Below are 16,253 nucleotides of genomic sequence, written 5' to 3' on the forward strand. Positions count from 1 at the left end.
TTGAAATAAACCAGACAGTTATTTAAAAATTTGGCCACTTGGATCACTTGTAGTGAGACATTTTCAAATTCGAATTTCAATTCAATTCGTTCAAATCACTTTATTCCATTTAAAGTATTAATATTATACATTTTAAATTATTGCTGTTTGAAACGGACAGTGTTACGCTAGAGGAAAATATTCTAGGATTTACACATAATTGGATACAAGGAAGTAATTTTAAATGGATTTATTTTCTTTTAAACAAGAACATAAGGTTTTTGAATATAAGGTTTTAATACAGTAAAAGCTGCCTTCAACAGGACTCTTATTAAAAGGAAATTTATTTTAAACGGAAATATTTCACGGTCCCATGAATTTAAAAGTAAAAGAACATGGTTAAATTCTCTTGATTACATCAAAGCTGTGTTGCTGAACAACGGATGTTAAAATATATTTTTTAACGGAAATTTTCAAGTTCCGGAATACAGCGTTCAGAAAAATTTTAGACAGTTTGTGAGAGGTTAGGCGTATGAACTACGTTGTCTGTAGAGGTCTTCGTTTACCTTTTACTCAACATATTTAACCTGTAGTTCATCGTCATATAAGGCCCCAGATACCGTGCGAGTTTTTGAACGAAGTGCAATTTTCATAGTCATTCTGAAATACAATAACTAGTTCTCTAGCTGGTCTAGAGACATGGAACAAGGAGCATAATATACACAATAAATCAAAAGAGAGCCAAAAGTAGAGGGAGGAGCACTGAAAAGGACATAGCATCAATTTTTTATCTTGACCTTTGAAACCGTATGTAGGCTTTTTTTACTGTAACTTTTGCGTGCATTAATTCGTAGCATAAATAAATACTGTAATTGAATATGGTACGCCTATGTATAACATTTTATCTCACTATGTCCATTATATGTATGTACCTTATTTATTGTTTTAAAGCATAAATCTATTTTCCTTAATTTTAAAACCTTCAACAGAAATTTCTGCGAGTCCTGTTCAATTTTGCTAGGCAGGTTTTATTTTATTTATTTATTTGCCATCAACACAACAGGCATATGCTTATGTTGGCTCATTCTTTTCTATTTGTATATATATATATCGGGTGTTGCAAAATAAGTGTTACAACTCTTGGGAGGTGAATCCTGTCACTGAGACAAGAAAAAAAGTTCTCTTGAACTTTCGGCTATCGGACATAGTTTCAGATCTACAAGGTGCCGAAAGCGTGGGAAAATGACTTTCGGACGCCAATAGTTCGGAAACTATCCAACGTAAAGAGGGCGGGTAAAAAATTCACTGAAGAAGTCATACCTGCTGTATTGAATTTTGCATGTTTCACAATCCTACCATGCACGCGCAAGGGATTCCCCAAAGGAACGTAGGGAGTCCCGAATAATCTGCTAAATGAAAGTTGGTCTAAATGGATATGAATTGATGGAGTTTTTACCAGGTAACAATAATTCGTTTGTATTAAGTCGATATCTGGAACACATACAAAATGGCGGACAATTTAATGTCTGTTGTGTGTGGTTGCATAATCGCCAGGTACGGATGCTGGCCAACAGTGAAGTTCTGAATGTTAAGTGTAGCGAATTTGTACTCAGATGCTCTAGAAAGACATCTGGAGTGTCGGTAGAGCACAACAGATGGAGCAGGGGATTCACATGTGTGGAAACAAGTAACGAAAAATGCCCAGAAATGCACTCATACTCAGTAAACGTGAGTTCAAAGCGTCGGAAATGTAAAGATTAGCGTCAAGAACATGGAAGTCAATTCACCAATAATATTCCCTCAAACGGACGCAATATGATGTGCACGGTTGTATACCAATAAGGATGCAACAACTGAGGCGAAGTTGAAATTTTGCAAGGGGACTCACTAAGAAACTGGGTAAACTAAATGAATGTCTCTAGTGGGATCACATGATCGATATTGAAATGCGGACAATTTGTGTGTTGATATCGATATGTAGCTAGTGGAGGAATGTCAACATGTGCCACTACTGCTGGGACACCGTCCCACGTGGGAAAAATAGGAAAATAACTACTCGGGTCTTGAATTTGAGCCCGTGGGCTCCCAGTAGGATTGGAAACTGCGACCACGCGAGCGAAAGCGAGCGCTCTAGCCCTGAGGCTCGAGGAAGCCTCACTTTTTCTGTATACATTTCTTTGAGGAGTACCCACTTTGTTCGGCAAGCGCTCTTGTACAGCCTCCCGACATGTTTGTGTGTTACATTTTGTTACTCCTACTGCACAGTTGTAAACAATCAGAGCTTTAAAACGTTTCTTCCTATTTCTCATGTCGTTTTATTTGCCATATGTATGGTGTTCCAGCTGTAGTGTTAGATGTACCAAATTAGTTCCTTTTCGTCTTTGTCTTGGCATGTGTACTGTGTGTAAGATACATATTTCTGGAGGTATTTTGATATCGAATACGTCATATGTCCCAGAAGACGTGAGACATGATACAAGTTTGTTATCTTCACGCTCTATCACAATATGAACCATGGATTAAGAGATTTCTTTTCATATGTGTCGACTGTGGGACAATGTCCCAAAATAAGTGGGACATTGATACAATCTTGTTCTAGTTACGTTCTACCAAAAAGTGCACCAGATGTAATAGCAGAATGTACAACGTTATTTTCCTAGTTTTCGCATGTGAGACGGTGTCCCAGCAGTAGTGGGACATGTTGACATTTGACCATTAGCTACATGTCGATATCAACACACACATTGGCCACATTTCAATATCGATCATGCGATCCCACTAGAGACATTCATTAGTTTAACCAGTTTCTTAGTGAGTCCCTTTACACAATTTCAACTTGGCCTAAGTTGTTGCATCCTTATTGGTATGCAATCGTGCACATCATATTGCATCGGGTTGATGGAATATTATTGGTGAATTGGCAATGGCTTTTATGTCCTTGACGCTAATCCTTACAATTCTGACGCTTTGAACTCACGTTTACTGAGTATGAGTGCATTTTCGGCATTTTTCGTTACTTGTTTCCACACATGTGAATCACCCTGCTCCATCTGTTGTGCTCTACCGACACTCCAGATGTCTTTCTGCAGCATCTGTGTTCAAATTCGCTATACTAATTACTCAGAACTTCACTGTTGCCCATCATCCGTACCTGGCTATTATGCAACCACACACAACGTACATTAAATTGTCCGCCATTTTGTATGTGTTCCAGATATCGACTTAATACAAACGAATTATTGTTACCTGGTAGAAACTCCATCAATTCATATCCATTTAGACCAACTTTCATTTAGCAGATTATTCGGGACTCCCTACGTTCCTTTGGGGAATCCCTTGCGCGTGCATGGTAGGATTGTGAAACATGCAAAATTCAATACAGCAGGTATGACTTCTTCAGTGCATTTTTTACCCGCCCTCTTTACGTTGGATAGTTTCCGAACTATTGGCGTCCGAAAGTCATTTTCCCACGCTTTCGGCACCTTGTAGATCTGAAACTATGTCCGATAGCCGAAAGTTCAAGAGAACTTTTTTTCTTGTCTCAGTGGCAGGATTCACCTCCCAAGAGTTGTAACACTTATTTTGCAACACCCGATATATATATATATATATTGAGAGAGAGAGAGAGAGAGGCTATATAAGTAGATTTATTTTAATTTCACATATGACTATGAACTGTTTGAACCCAAAGAAATCAAATGTATTCAAGAACCCATGGACGCTTGCGGAGCTGAAAACATTAAATGCGACCTTACGTTTATCAATACTCATTCCATTTCAATTTCAAAGATCATAACGAGATTAGAAGAGCGATGATTAGGACTTTACAGTGCTTTTGAGCTGTTTGATTCAATAATGAAACAGACACCAAGACCAATCGGACAACCATTTCTTCGAAACGCGCAGTCAATAGACGCGAAAATCCTGGCATAAAATTCTTGTCTAATGTAAAGTGTTCCTGGGAACAACGACGCACGAATTTCAGATTTATCGGCAACTAACATTGCTTCTTTGAAACACTGTCTCTTACCGACCCGTGACACGGAAGGAACATTTTCCATATACAGTAATGTTTTAACTGATAAATGCAGGTTTTTGCCAGAAAAAAACGAAAACTACATAGTTGTGTTTAGGCATAAGTGCATCATAGTTATACACCAAGTAAGTATATGTAGTTCAAGTAATACAACTTTCTTCTCTAAAGATAATAAAATTCCTAATTTAACTTTAGCTTTTGATTAATGCATATTTACCCTTTTTAGTGCATATTTGCATATTTTCAGTGCATATTTTCGTGATTTTTAGCGCATATTTGCATGCATATTTTGCCGTTTTTTAGTGCATATCGATCCGAAGTCTAATTATGATACAGAGAGTATCATGTATATGCGGCGACGCGATGAAGAGACCTTAGATTGCGCCGGGTTCGTACCTGTGTGAGCTACAAATGATACTTCGGAAGGGAGGGGAAATTTAATGCGTTTATAGATTCGGGACCTAAAACTAGTTACCGCTAAAAAGAATTTGGGGCAGAAAAATTTGGTTATGTATACAAAATAAGAGGGATCACTTTGGATTAATACACGGAAGAAATTAATGTCGACCATTTTTATACAAACTATCACTGAAGAAACTGAAAAGAAATTTTCTGCAGAAACTATTTTCTGAAGAGAAGTAGACGTTTCTGTGGATTTTCTATCGTACGAAAATCACAAGTAAAGACACATCGTATAGTGAACAAGACAAAGGCGAAGTCTACATTGTGACTAGTATCAACTCTATTATTGTTCACAGAGACTGCATACCATAATCTTCAGAAAGACGACCTATAAAACTACGTGTAAATTGGTTAGTCATCTACAACAGAGTACAATTTCTATGGTAAAGCAACTATATTCTCTAATCATGACTATTAATTGCAAAGACATCATAGTCTAATCATAATGGTGGATAGATATTTAAGTTAAATACAAACCATTTAAAACTCCTTTAGCATGTTTACAATGTTGCAGTTTGGAGCAAATACAAATAGTATGTATGCAATAGTAAATTTTTCACGTGTATGCACATCATTTTCATGTCTTTGATAATAAATGTAACAAAATTTGCATTTGCATCGTCAGACAAATATCATTGGCTGCATTTTTTAACCCCGTAGGATCTTTATAATATCTATGCCAGTTTTTATCTATATGTTTACTATAAAATTCAAATATAAGTACTATTCACACTTCCAGCTTTTCAGACTGTCTTTTCGACACTGAACATCAGCATTTTGTATGACATGTACACGCACAGCATGCCATCCTTGATGAAGTTGTATTTTCAGCGGACTTATATTTTCCACACAATGTATCTACTTTATGTAATAATAATAATAATAATAAACTGAATACTCCAATATTTTTATTTTCTTAGTTTCATGGGCACTGCATTGAGTAAACTGTTGACTTTCCATCGCGAATTGGGTTATATAAACAATAAATAATGATGGTTTATGTGAGTATACTTTTTAGATGTTTGTATTAAGGGTACGCGTTTACTATACATACTTTGCATTTACAAATTTTTAAGAACGAAGTATGACCTGGTTTTACATATTACACCTGGTTTATAACAGCAATTAAAGCTTCTGTATGAAATCCATTCAAAATAATTGTTACAGTCGTGATTTCATTGCAATATATTATACTATAGTACATTATCGTACTTGCTCAATTCGTAATGATTTATACGCCATTTCATTAGATCAGTTAGGTAAGATATGCACGTTTACTGAATACACCTTCAACGATTACGAGAAGAATGAAGAAACGAGAACAAAAAGAAATAAATAGGAACCTATGTGACACATAATGGAGTATTTGGAAGAACTCGGACAATTCATTGCCTTGAGAGATTCTCTCCATTCTACTTTAATACCCTCCCTATGACATCATTGGGTGTGTCTTTAAGGTATAAATTCCACTAAAGTGTTCAGGACTGCCTTCTCTCGCTCCTTCCCCGTCTCCGCTATGATGTCTTACCCATTATTTACCGCAGCCTACAATTCAGAAAGAGAGCCGAATTTTATGATATCACGTAGGCTTTTGTGTTTGTTTATTTGCTTGTTTTAGGTGTAGATTTTTCTCGCTATCTTTGTAACAATTATGCAGTTAAATATATGAAATTCTACGTGTGAGAAGCGAGATTAGTTCGAGCTTGAAGATATATCTGGGTACTGTCTCGGGGATCCAACTTCAGTCGTCCACTTGGTCTCGTTTCCTTTCACATTATATTTATCAAACTTTATATTTATAGCGAATACATTGTGAAATAATAAATGGATACCCCTTCTTTTCTTGTATGTTGTGATTTATTTTCTTTGTTTTCTCTTTACAGAAATCATGTTTACCCCTTGCTGAGCAAGATGTTGCTAATTCGAAACTTCTATTCTCACTTTTTGATTGAGCAGTCGTTGCTGGATGAGTATGATACGGATTTTCCTTTGGAATACGATGAATCTGAAACATATCAACATTTTAGGTAAATAAATATGAATCATACCTATGTATAAACACTAGAGGATGTAATTAATTATGTTTTTGATAGACATCAAGTTCACAGTTCGTAATTCCTGTACACAATGAGTGCGGTAAAACTATTAAATATGAGTAATAATAAGCCAGTTTTAGTAGTAAGGCTTCAGTAAATCAAGGAAGTACATAAAATGAAATTGTTCTCTATACATTCTTAAGGTTTTTGGTCTTACAAAAATAGCTCACGTCATTAATCTACTACTAGGGTTAATTTTGGAGAGGGTCGAAGCTACACTTTATCTACTAATAATATTTTGTAATACATTCGAATGGACAAATTTTTAATCCTATATTATATATAGAAGATGCCCAACTATCCAGCCTATGGTAGCGGAAATGTAGGCTAAATAAGAAAAAACCTCGAGAGACTGGAGCTCTATAACCCTCACTTCCTCCTGCACTCATATTATTGAAAACATATTGTTTATAACAAAATTCGCTCAGATTAGTATGTCGTGACATTTTAGACATTTACTTTGCCTAAATTAAGCGTTTTTACATACTGTTTATTGTACACGTTTTAAGATAAACTTTGCAATGTCTAACTTAATTAAAGAAAACAAAATTATGTGCACTGTACATACATACAATTTTAAAATAAACAAAACATTATTATGGTTTATACTTATTTTACTGTTCATTAATAGATGACTACACAAATGAGAGAAAGTAGGCTTAAGATAAAAGGGTCAAACCTTGCAGTTTTTAGTGTCTGTAAAAGCTTTGGGAAATGGTTGCTTCTCCTAGGCACAGTTGCTTTTTTTGAAGGCGTTAAAACCGAATATATCATTCATAAACTACTACTCAATTTTCTGGAGGTTTTATTTTTTTATTTATATTTTCATTTTTAATTTTTATTTATTTATTTTGTGTTACTTGATACTACGTTACTTTACCTTTACTTTTACTTTACGATACGTTACCTTGCTTTACTTTACTTTACTGTACTTTTCTACTTTTACTCGACTTAACTTGGCTTTGATTTACTTTACTTTATTTTCACTTTTACTTACTTTCCTTTTCTTTTATAACTTTGTTGGATAGTCGAGAGTCTACTTTGTTTATAAGTGTGATGTGTTCTCAAATAGAAACTCAATTTTACCTTATTGCGCCAAGTGAAATTCGTGGTGGACAAACACTGTGTGCGTGTATTTTCTCTGAGTTCTTCCATTTTGTCCCACTTCATTCCACCATTGCGTTCATTTCTTACGATCTCCGTCTCCTTTAGCCTAGTTGGCATAACCGTAACACATGAAACTAAGAGATTTCACTTTTTCAGTTTTACTTTACTAAAGTAAATGCAGATCAATTGAACTTTAAGATGGCTTCGGACGAAACCTGATTAAGTTTCGTAAAAGTGTCAATAAATTACTAGAGAGATCTATGTTATATACAGGCTGTTGCAAAATAACGTTTACAACGCTTCAGATTCAAATCTATAGATGGAAACAAACCAGAAAGACTATGTACTGTTGTGAGCAAAAGTGCCTTAACCTCGCCGTACTAAGTATGTAACCACGATTGATTTGACAGGAAGGACAGGTTATGTATAAATCTGTGGTACAATATTTATTTTCACTTAAGAATTAAGGAGCAAATCTGTGGAGATAGTGCTAGCACCTGCAGCATCCGTGCAATAACAACTGTGGAAAGGTTCTACTTTCCAATTTCTCGACTTCTTGTTCGAAAGTTTAGTACAGCAATATGTCTGAGTGTCAATGTAGATGGTCTTAGTTTTAAAAATTGTCTGTGCAGCCTTTTGCAGGCAGATTCATTTCCAGGGATGATTTAGAGAGAAAGAGAGAAAAAAAAGGAGAGAGAGAGAGAGAACTTCTGTATCTTATATATGCAGTAATCAATTCTTGATGCACTTAACAATCAGTTTAGAATACAGGTAAAAGAGGGAAATATATGAAAAATGTGAATTTTCAAATCCTGGAATATTATTAAAATTACCAATATAATCTTGCAATTTCTTTCTTTTCTTATACTTCAGCATATTTATTTTACAATCATGCTATCTGCAAACAAGATCTCCTTCGAAACGAGGACATGCCGTAGAAACATCTCCAATCAAGATTTAATTCAGGAAAAGACTCCTGTTTCTCTCGACTTGGATTTGAACCCACAACCTTCTGGTTCTGAGTGTTACCCTGTGCTACCTAGCTAAATAAAATACGTAATGAGCAATTAAAAACTACTTTTCCTAGAACATGTAATGCTGACCAGTCAGGTTTCAGGTATCTAGCATGACGTACAAACGTAATATTCAACGGCTCCCCGTTGACAATTGAGTTTTCGTACGATTGAACATCGCTTATGGTATTGTTTATATACCCAGATATGTCCAAATCTAATTAATAATTTATTTTGTGTGTAATGTTAAACGAAATGAAATCTCTCAGTTATACATTCCATTATATTGTACCCAAATTAAAAGAAATGGTGATGATGAGAATGATCGAAATGGGGGAATAAAGAAGAAATAAGGAACTGGAGAAACACCGAGAAAAGCCAAGCACACGGTGTTTATCCTCCACAAAATCCACTTGGCTCGAGCTGGGATTGAAATAAAGATAAATGTTTCCTTGTTTGGCCTTCATATTAGTGAATTTTTTCGGGGTTGTTCCGTTTCCTGGTCCATTCTCATTCCACCAATATATATTTATCACTTATGCTCATTAATCGGTTGCCTTTAGCCGACAAGCCAATTTTAGTAAGAAAAACGTAGAGGGGTGGTTATTCTAGGGGTGTATTTCTTTTCGGACGATTTCTTAAAAATAACGTAGCCATGTTTGTCCATCTTCCATTAAAAAAATACAATTAATGACTACAAATTGTGACGTAATTCATTTGTGCTGAAAAATACACGAGTAATGTATTCTTGAGGTTATTTTTTTCGAAAACGACTCAGATGATTTTGTTCATATTTCATAAATACACATTCTACTGAAACTTTATAATGTAACGCATAACATTTCTTCCTAAAATATTCAAATATGCTAGTTCAATTTTGCAGTGATTTTTCTGAGAGATTTCTTTTCTTTGTTTCTTGTCTTTTTTTGGAATTTTCTTAGTATCCTCTTACCATTTTATTAGTATCTTGGAAACAAATATTTCATCATTAAGCCTAAAATATGGCATAAATCATTTCTTTTGAAAGGTGCACAAGGGATAGTTTACTTCTGGGCTGAGATTTCTTTGGACGAAGGCTTTCGAGAATATATTTCTTGCATTGGTATTTCATAACAGAACGTTTCATTAAGAACTGCAGCATAGCACGATTCCAGAAACTGAAGCGAAATAATTTAGTACGGTGACACGTATCTTCTAATTTTGTCTTTCATAAAAATTCCCACAGTTAACTTGGTATGCTTGTGACTTTTTTTGTAAGGAACTTTGGATAATAGACTATAGTTTTTGTGAGGAACTTTGGATAATAGACTATAGATCATTAATAATTAGAACTAGAATATTGTAGAAATCAGCTGAAATGCCTCTGTTTGAAATGGGGGAGAGATGCTTATGGCGAATATTTGAAAGGTATAATTCAGTAAAAGGAAATAAAGAAATTCATCTCAATGCAAGTGCTAACTATGTTCAACATGGATTATGTACGATATAGCCGTTATTCTTTCCAAGAAGTATTAATTTCCTTATCCCTTATGATTTTTCTTTCAATCAAACTGAGTTGATTAGAAATCTACCCAAGTGCTAATTACGTTGAAAAATTAATTTTAAATGGCTCAAACCTTGACCGTACTTTGGCTATTTCATAATAAGGAATGGAATATTACACTAGTTTCATCTCTGTAACGTGAGAGACTTGTGAGATATTTAACTTTTGGCTGATATATTAACTCACCCTGCCTTTAAAATACGCACTTTATTGAAAGTGGCGGATTGGAACCCCGCTGCACGGAGGTTCTATATTCGAACGTTCATTTCAATCGAATCGGTAGTATTCCCGTGATAATGAGATAGAGAAGTCTGTCATTTTTATATTTTTTTAAGAAAAAAGAAGAAAAAGAAATAAGCCCCCTCCCCGCTTCCCTTTGAAGCAGCATTTACGAAAACGTTGGAGCATTTGTCCGCTTACTTTTAATAAGAAGTTTATATGTTGCATTTCATCCCCTTTTAAGAATGGGTCGTAAGCCACTATATTCTTCGTATGTATCTTACATACTTAGTTCCTCCTTAGGATACGCTTTTTAATGAAAGTGACATGAGAAAAATCCTGCTCTAGAATTGTGCTAACTTTGTTGCGTAATTGATTAAGAACGGTCTCGCCATTTCCCCGTGATGATGACAGCGATGTCGATTTCAGTGTCAAGAAAAAATTAAAATCTCCTCACCCTCCTATTTTCGAAAGGATAATTTCAAATTATCTGAAATACATATTCCACTTATTAAAGTTAATAGTTTATATACCAATTTTTATTTCAGTTAAGCGAATCCTTACATTTTACATTTTTTGAATAAATGTTAAAAATTTTGAATATCGAAATTATTCCCTTTTCTTCTTGTAGATAGGGAATTTGGAAAAATGCATGGAAGGACAAGTAGTAACAAAACTTCTGAACACAGCTCGCAGATGCCATTTTAATTCAACTTAATTCAATGAGAGTTTCAAAACAGTGTAGTACCGCACAAAGTGTACACTATTTGTTTGAAGTAAAGAGAATGCACGCGTTTGTTGACCGAAAAGAATAGTAAAAAGCAAGAAGGGTGTCTAAAATGTATTAAATTATCAACACAACTGGAGAATAGCTCCACAGTTGATTGTCTAGATGTGCGTGTCTTGAACCTCGTTTGAATCCCGCTGGTTGATTTTATTTTTTCTAGCTTGATTTTATTTTTTCTAGCTTTTCTGCAGTTTTTTCCTTACAGTGCTTTTATTATTTGCATGACTTGTGAGTATTTAATAGGAGGTTTCTGACTTAAACAACAACAACAACAACAACAACAAAAAATCGCACCTCTTCTATATTTCTTAACGCAATTCCTTCTAAGTCCTTTCATCGATCCAGAGTCTTTTCTTAAATCTTAAAACATCCATCTCCAGGTGTTCAAAAAATCTCAATGATAGTAACTCCTTTATGACTACGAGAACGGAGTTCCATAAACGTTTTTAAGCTGCGGCGCAGAATAAAATGATGGTACTAAATCTGGTTAGGCGATGTTAGTTTTTTCAAAGTTTGTTAATGTGCTTGTAACTTTTCTGTTTTCTTGCTCAGAACAATTTGTGACAGTCCTCCAGGGGAATTGCACATTTGATTTTGTTTTGTTCACTCATGTTGCTTAATGTTTCGATATATTACACTCTGGTCATCGTAACAACTCCGCTTGAGGGTCTTCCATAAAAATGCTCTCAGAATTCCATAAGATAGGGCGGATTTCCTCACCCTAAACGGTCCCATATAAAATATTTTGAGAGTAAGGATGAAATGTTGCCAGAACTTTGAAATGTATTTTATCTCAAAGTGGTGGATGTTAATCATGTCGTGAGTCACAGATCTTACTAAAACCTGCTTCTGTCCTGTTTATAAAAATGAAAAATGTGATTACAGACGAGCAGTTTCTCACGTTTTCTTCCAACGAATATCCTGTTTGGCAGGATTTGAAATGTGTTCAAGTTCCACTGAGGCACTATTTCCTAAAAGTTGTACTCTGCAGAAGACTGACATGTATCTTAGTTTCGATGAAGGGCGATTGCTTCAATAGTTGTAATCTAAATTTCATGTTTTCCTGCCACCCTTCGTGATGATGTATGTGCACGTATCAAGCATCACTATCCTTCCTTCGTCTCTTTTTCTCCTCTCCGTGGTTTGTATCTCCTTTCCTCTTCTTAATTTTGTATTTTACAAAATCGATTTTTGTAATTTTTACAGTTAATTAAGTGATCCAAAAAGCCCCTCTCCCCTAGTTGTGTTAATCATATTTTTTGGAGTGGAAACAAATAAATTTGACTTCTAAACTGAACATCAAACATATTGGTGATATTAAGTTGTTTACAAGTACATTTTTGTGGGGCGCGTGGGTTGTCGTAGAGAGCTTATCTGTAGTGGTATGGATCATTGCATTATTCCCAGGACAAGTGACTGTGGTCGACAACATCGTGTCCGTGGGTTTCCTCAGGGTTCTCATGTTTGCCCCACATTGTAATTTCACTTATTCTATAATTATTCACTTTCATTGAATTCTAATCAATTTGTCTCTGTTAGCTTATAAGATGCACTTCTACGACGTTAAATTCAGGTCATTTTCTAGCCTCATAAATTCACATTTAGCATAGACTAAATGCGAAACGATTATATATACCACTAGATAAACGCTGTTTAATGGAAAACTGTTCATGTATACTAGTAACAGATTATGATTTTCCAGATTCGTTTGAAGTTTAACATTTTGCCCCTTACATAGTCCTTCTTTCGTGTATTTCTTTCTTTCTAAGATTCATATTCAGATATCGCATTTTAATTCATGCAAATATCAAAATAATATATAAAGGCGCATATCCAAGAGGAGGGCTATAGCCCCTATAGCCCTCCTTGATGCTCAGGTATATATGAAGGGTAAGGGGAAAAAACAAGGAATGTCCATGTGTGTGCTTTAGCGGGTGCTTTGTCCTATCTGTTGGTGACTGTTGGTACTATTTGACTGTATATGCATGCATGCGTAGATGTAGAAATGTACATGTAAAACGGAGAAAAGATTTGACTATCCCTATTCATTTTATACTGCTTTTCAATATTAAAGTGCCGTTTTTTCGAAAATGTAGTTTTGTGACATTCCTTCTTCTTTCCCCTTACCCTTCATATATAGATAACGTGTAGTTTTCTGAGGGCTTCCATTCAGTGCTCCCTGTGCAGTGGAAAATATGAGAAAATCAGTTCACATGACGTAATCTTCCTTTATCGTGTAATTTACTTTATTTAAACTACCATAGTTCTAAATTGCAATAAAATAACAAGATATATTCCAGTTCTTAATGAAATTTACGTAGCACGCAATATAAATACAGTAATCAGCAAGAAAACATACAAACTTGTATGTGCTATGTTACAATAATAGAAACATAAAAACCACATCAATGTTTAAAATTTATCATATATGTTGAGTGTAGTCGTTATCATTCTTACTTCCCAGTCGTCTGGTACGTGTTCAAGTTTGTTTTAAGGTATTTTTTTCTTTCTCTACGTAGCTATAAAAAGTAGTATTACTATGCTAGGTGTGGTATAATCATTTTAGATTTTTTCTTAAGGTAATAAGATAATGAAACAGGTCTTATCTATCTATTAAAATGCTACAATAGCAATTAAAGACGCATGACCTCCAACTTTGACTTTCAAATCTTTCATTTACGGTTATATGTGATTTCACGTTAAACAGAGACAGACATTTTAAGTGTGTGTACCTTAAATAAATTATTTAAATAGATCATTTTCATAAAGCTTATGTTTTAAAATTATTGTTCAAAGTCTTTGTGTTTTAGTAAAACCTTCTCCAAACTCAATGCAAATGAATCGTGCTGCCATCTGTGGAGTTCTTTAAGACTATATGTTTGTGACCAATCTTTTCGACAATGAGATCTCGGAAACTACAGGCTCTAGAAAGATGACGTTTTCACGGATCGATTGCAAATTTTGCGTATTGTCCAGTTCTAATTGAATATTTGAAAAACATGGCAATTATTTCTTTCTTACATTTTTACGGGTACGCTGGAAATGTTGAAATTAAAAAAAAAAAAAAAAAAAAAGCATCATATCGTACGCATTATACATTCCAACACCACATAGTTGTATATTGGGGTTGTATATGGCTCAGGCGTTTGTTTAATGGCCAAATAATAATGAAAATGGAAGGATAACCACTTTTCCAGTATAAGATAAATCTTTATTTTTTGAATGTTTTGCCCAATGAACACTATATATAACTGACATTATAATTAATTGTGCATGCAAGAAGAAAGACAACACATACATAAATTAGAAACTCCAACCGGAAGTAGGCTCAAATCTTGCAAACAGTGCGAGATATTGAGAAAAAATAATCGAAAAATCTCCCCTTTATGATACCCCTTGCCGTTTTTTTTTATTTTTATTTTTTTTTTAATTTTTTTTATCAAGACGTCTTTCACTTGTGTCTATAAAGGGACATGTACAGATGTTGCAAGGAATGAGGATCATTATGGTCATATGCTAATGATGCACTGTGGAGAGAGCGCAGGTTCAGCTAGTTCTAAACTAAAATTCTTCTAGATTTATGTTCCTTTAATAAAGTATAGAAATAGGCCTACAACCTAAACTAAATACACACGTAATTGAAACGAGCATAGCGTGCTCCTACCATTTGATTCAACCGGCGTTTCTGAGCCTGTCCATCCTTCGTTTGTGAATCTGCCCATCCCTCTGCTACTTCGCGATAACTCTCGTAAAACTGATTTGATTTTAATGATCCTTTCACTTCCCCCAATCTTTCGAATTAACCGTATTCTTCGGATTCCAATGCATCCACTATACGAGAGTTAAAATATAATGACTTTATGTTGCTAGAGTTTACATATGGTGGTGTTTTAATACAAACTAGTAAAAGTTACTCCAACTTGATGAAATATTCCCATTCGGTATGTTTTCATTAGGGTATACGTCATCCCCATTGGTTACGGTTGTAATCGGCAGAACAGAAGCTGACAAAAGAGTTCTCTCAAATTTCGAGGTTTTCGTATTTAAATATGAAGAGAAATTGTTTAAGGAAATGATTTTCAGAAAAGTGATTCGATTCTGATGCAAAATGGAAATCTTTCTTTTAGGCATCCTAATTATTCTGCTACATGGAGCTAAAGTATATTAAAAATATAACGATGAATGCGTCAATCCGTGAATGAAAGACAAGCACGTTCCAGGATAATTTTCGTAAAATTTAAGATATGTATATACATAAGGGTGGATTCAAGGGGGGCCGAGGGGGCTATAGCCCCCCCTTGCCGCTCAGCTTTACACTGGATAAAATGAACGTCAATTCTGCTTTACACTGGATAAAACGGCAAATTATGGTTTAGCCCCTCCCTTGATCATATCCTGGATCCGCCACTATATATATATATTGGCAACCTTGGTTGCTAGGTCTTAAATTGAATACAAAATGAACTATGTAGAGCATTTAGAGCTCCCCCAGATTGTTCTAGTTAGCATTTGAACTAGCTTCGAATAACTAATACACCTAAAGTATGCATATTGCGAGAGGTAAGTAATGGGGATGATCCACCACTAGTTGTATTGATCAAGGGCCAACCAGAGCCCAATCGGAAATGATAATTAAGACGTTAAGTTTGAACCTGACGTTAAGTATTTAAATACTTCATTAGAGTCGGTGTGACAGATGTTATTGTGTAATGTGAACTCAGTGTGAATTATTCTGTGTAAGTTATGTATAAGAATCGTGTTAGCACAGCATTTGGTTGTGATACATACCTTGGTTGTTTAGCGAGAGATGTTCAGCCCAAGCAATGGAGATCCGTACTTCCAGAAGACGGTATGTGGTTGTATTTCTTAGTGCCTCTGGTTCTCGTTGTAATATAATTTCGAAGTTCGGTCTCGACTGCTTGTGACGACCTTGTCTCTCCAACTCTCGATATAATTCTTGCTCTTCTTCAATGAATAAACTGAAGTTTCTATATGACCAAAACTGCTGACG

The 16,253-nt window shown here is 35.0% G+C and overlaps 1 protein-coding gene across 8 annotated transcripts in view; it reads left to right on the forward strand.

Moving 5' to 3' along the window:
• LOC145686323 (U2 small nuclear ribonucleoprotein auxiliary factor 35 kDa subunit-related protein 2-like) overlaps positions 1-16,253 on the forward strand; it is a 497,978-nt gene that overhangs the window by 328,793 nt on the left and 152,932 nt on the right. For all 8 annotated transcript variants that reach the window (XM_081759527.1, XM_081759529.1, XM_081759531.1 and 5 more), the window contains one exon: positions 6,361-6,504. In XM_081759527.1, the coding sequence (XP_081615653.1) occupies positions 6,361-6,504 (144 nt within the window). The remainder of the gene's footprint in view (positions 1-6,360; positions 6,505-16,253) is intronic.

Source organism: Thermobia domestica, chromosome 5, assembly GCF_964235325.1.
Source record: "Thermobia domestica chromosome 5, izTheDome1.hap1.1, whole genome shotgun sequence".
In the NCBI taxonomy this organism is placed as follows: Eukaryota; Metazoa; Arthropoda; class Insecta; order Zygentoma; family Lepismatidae; genus Thermobia; species Thermobia domestica.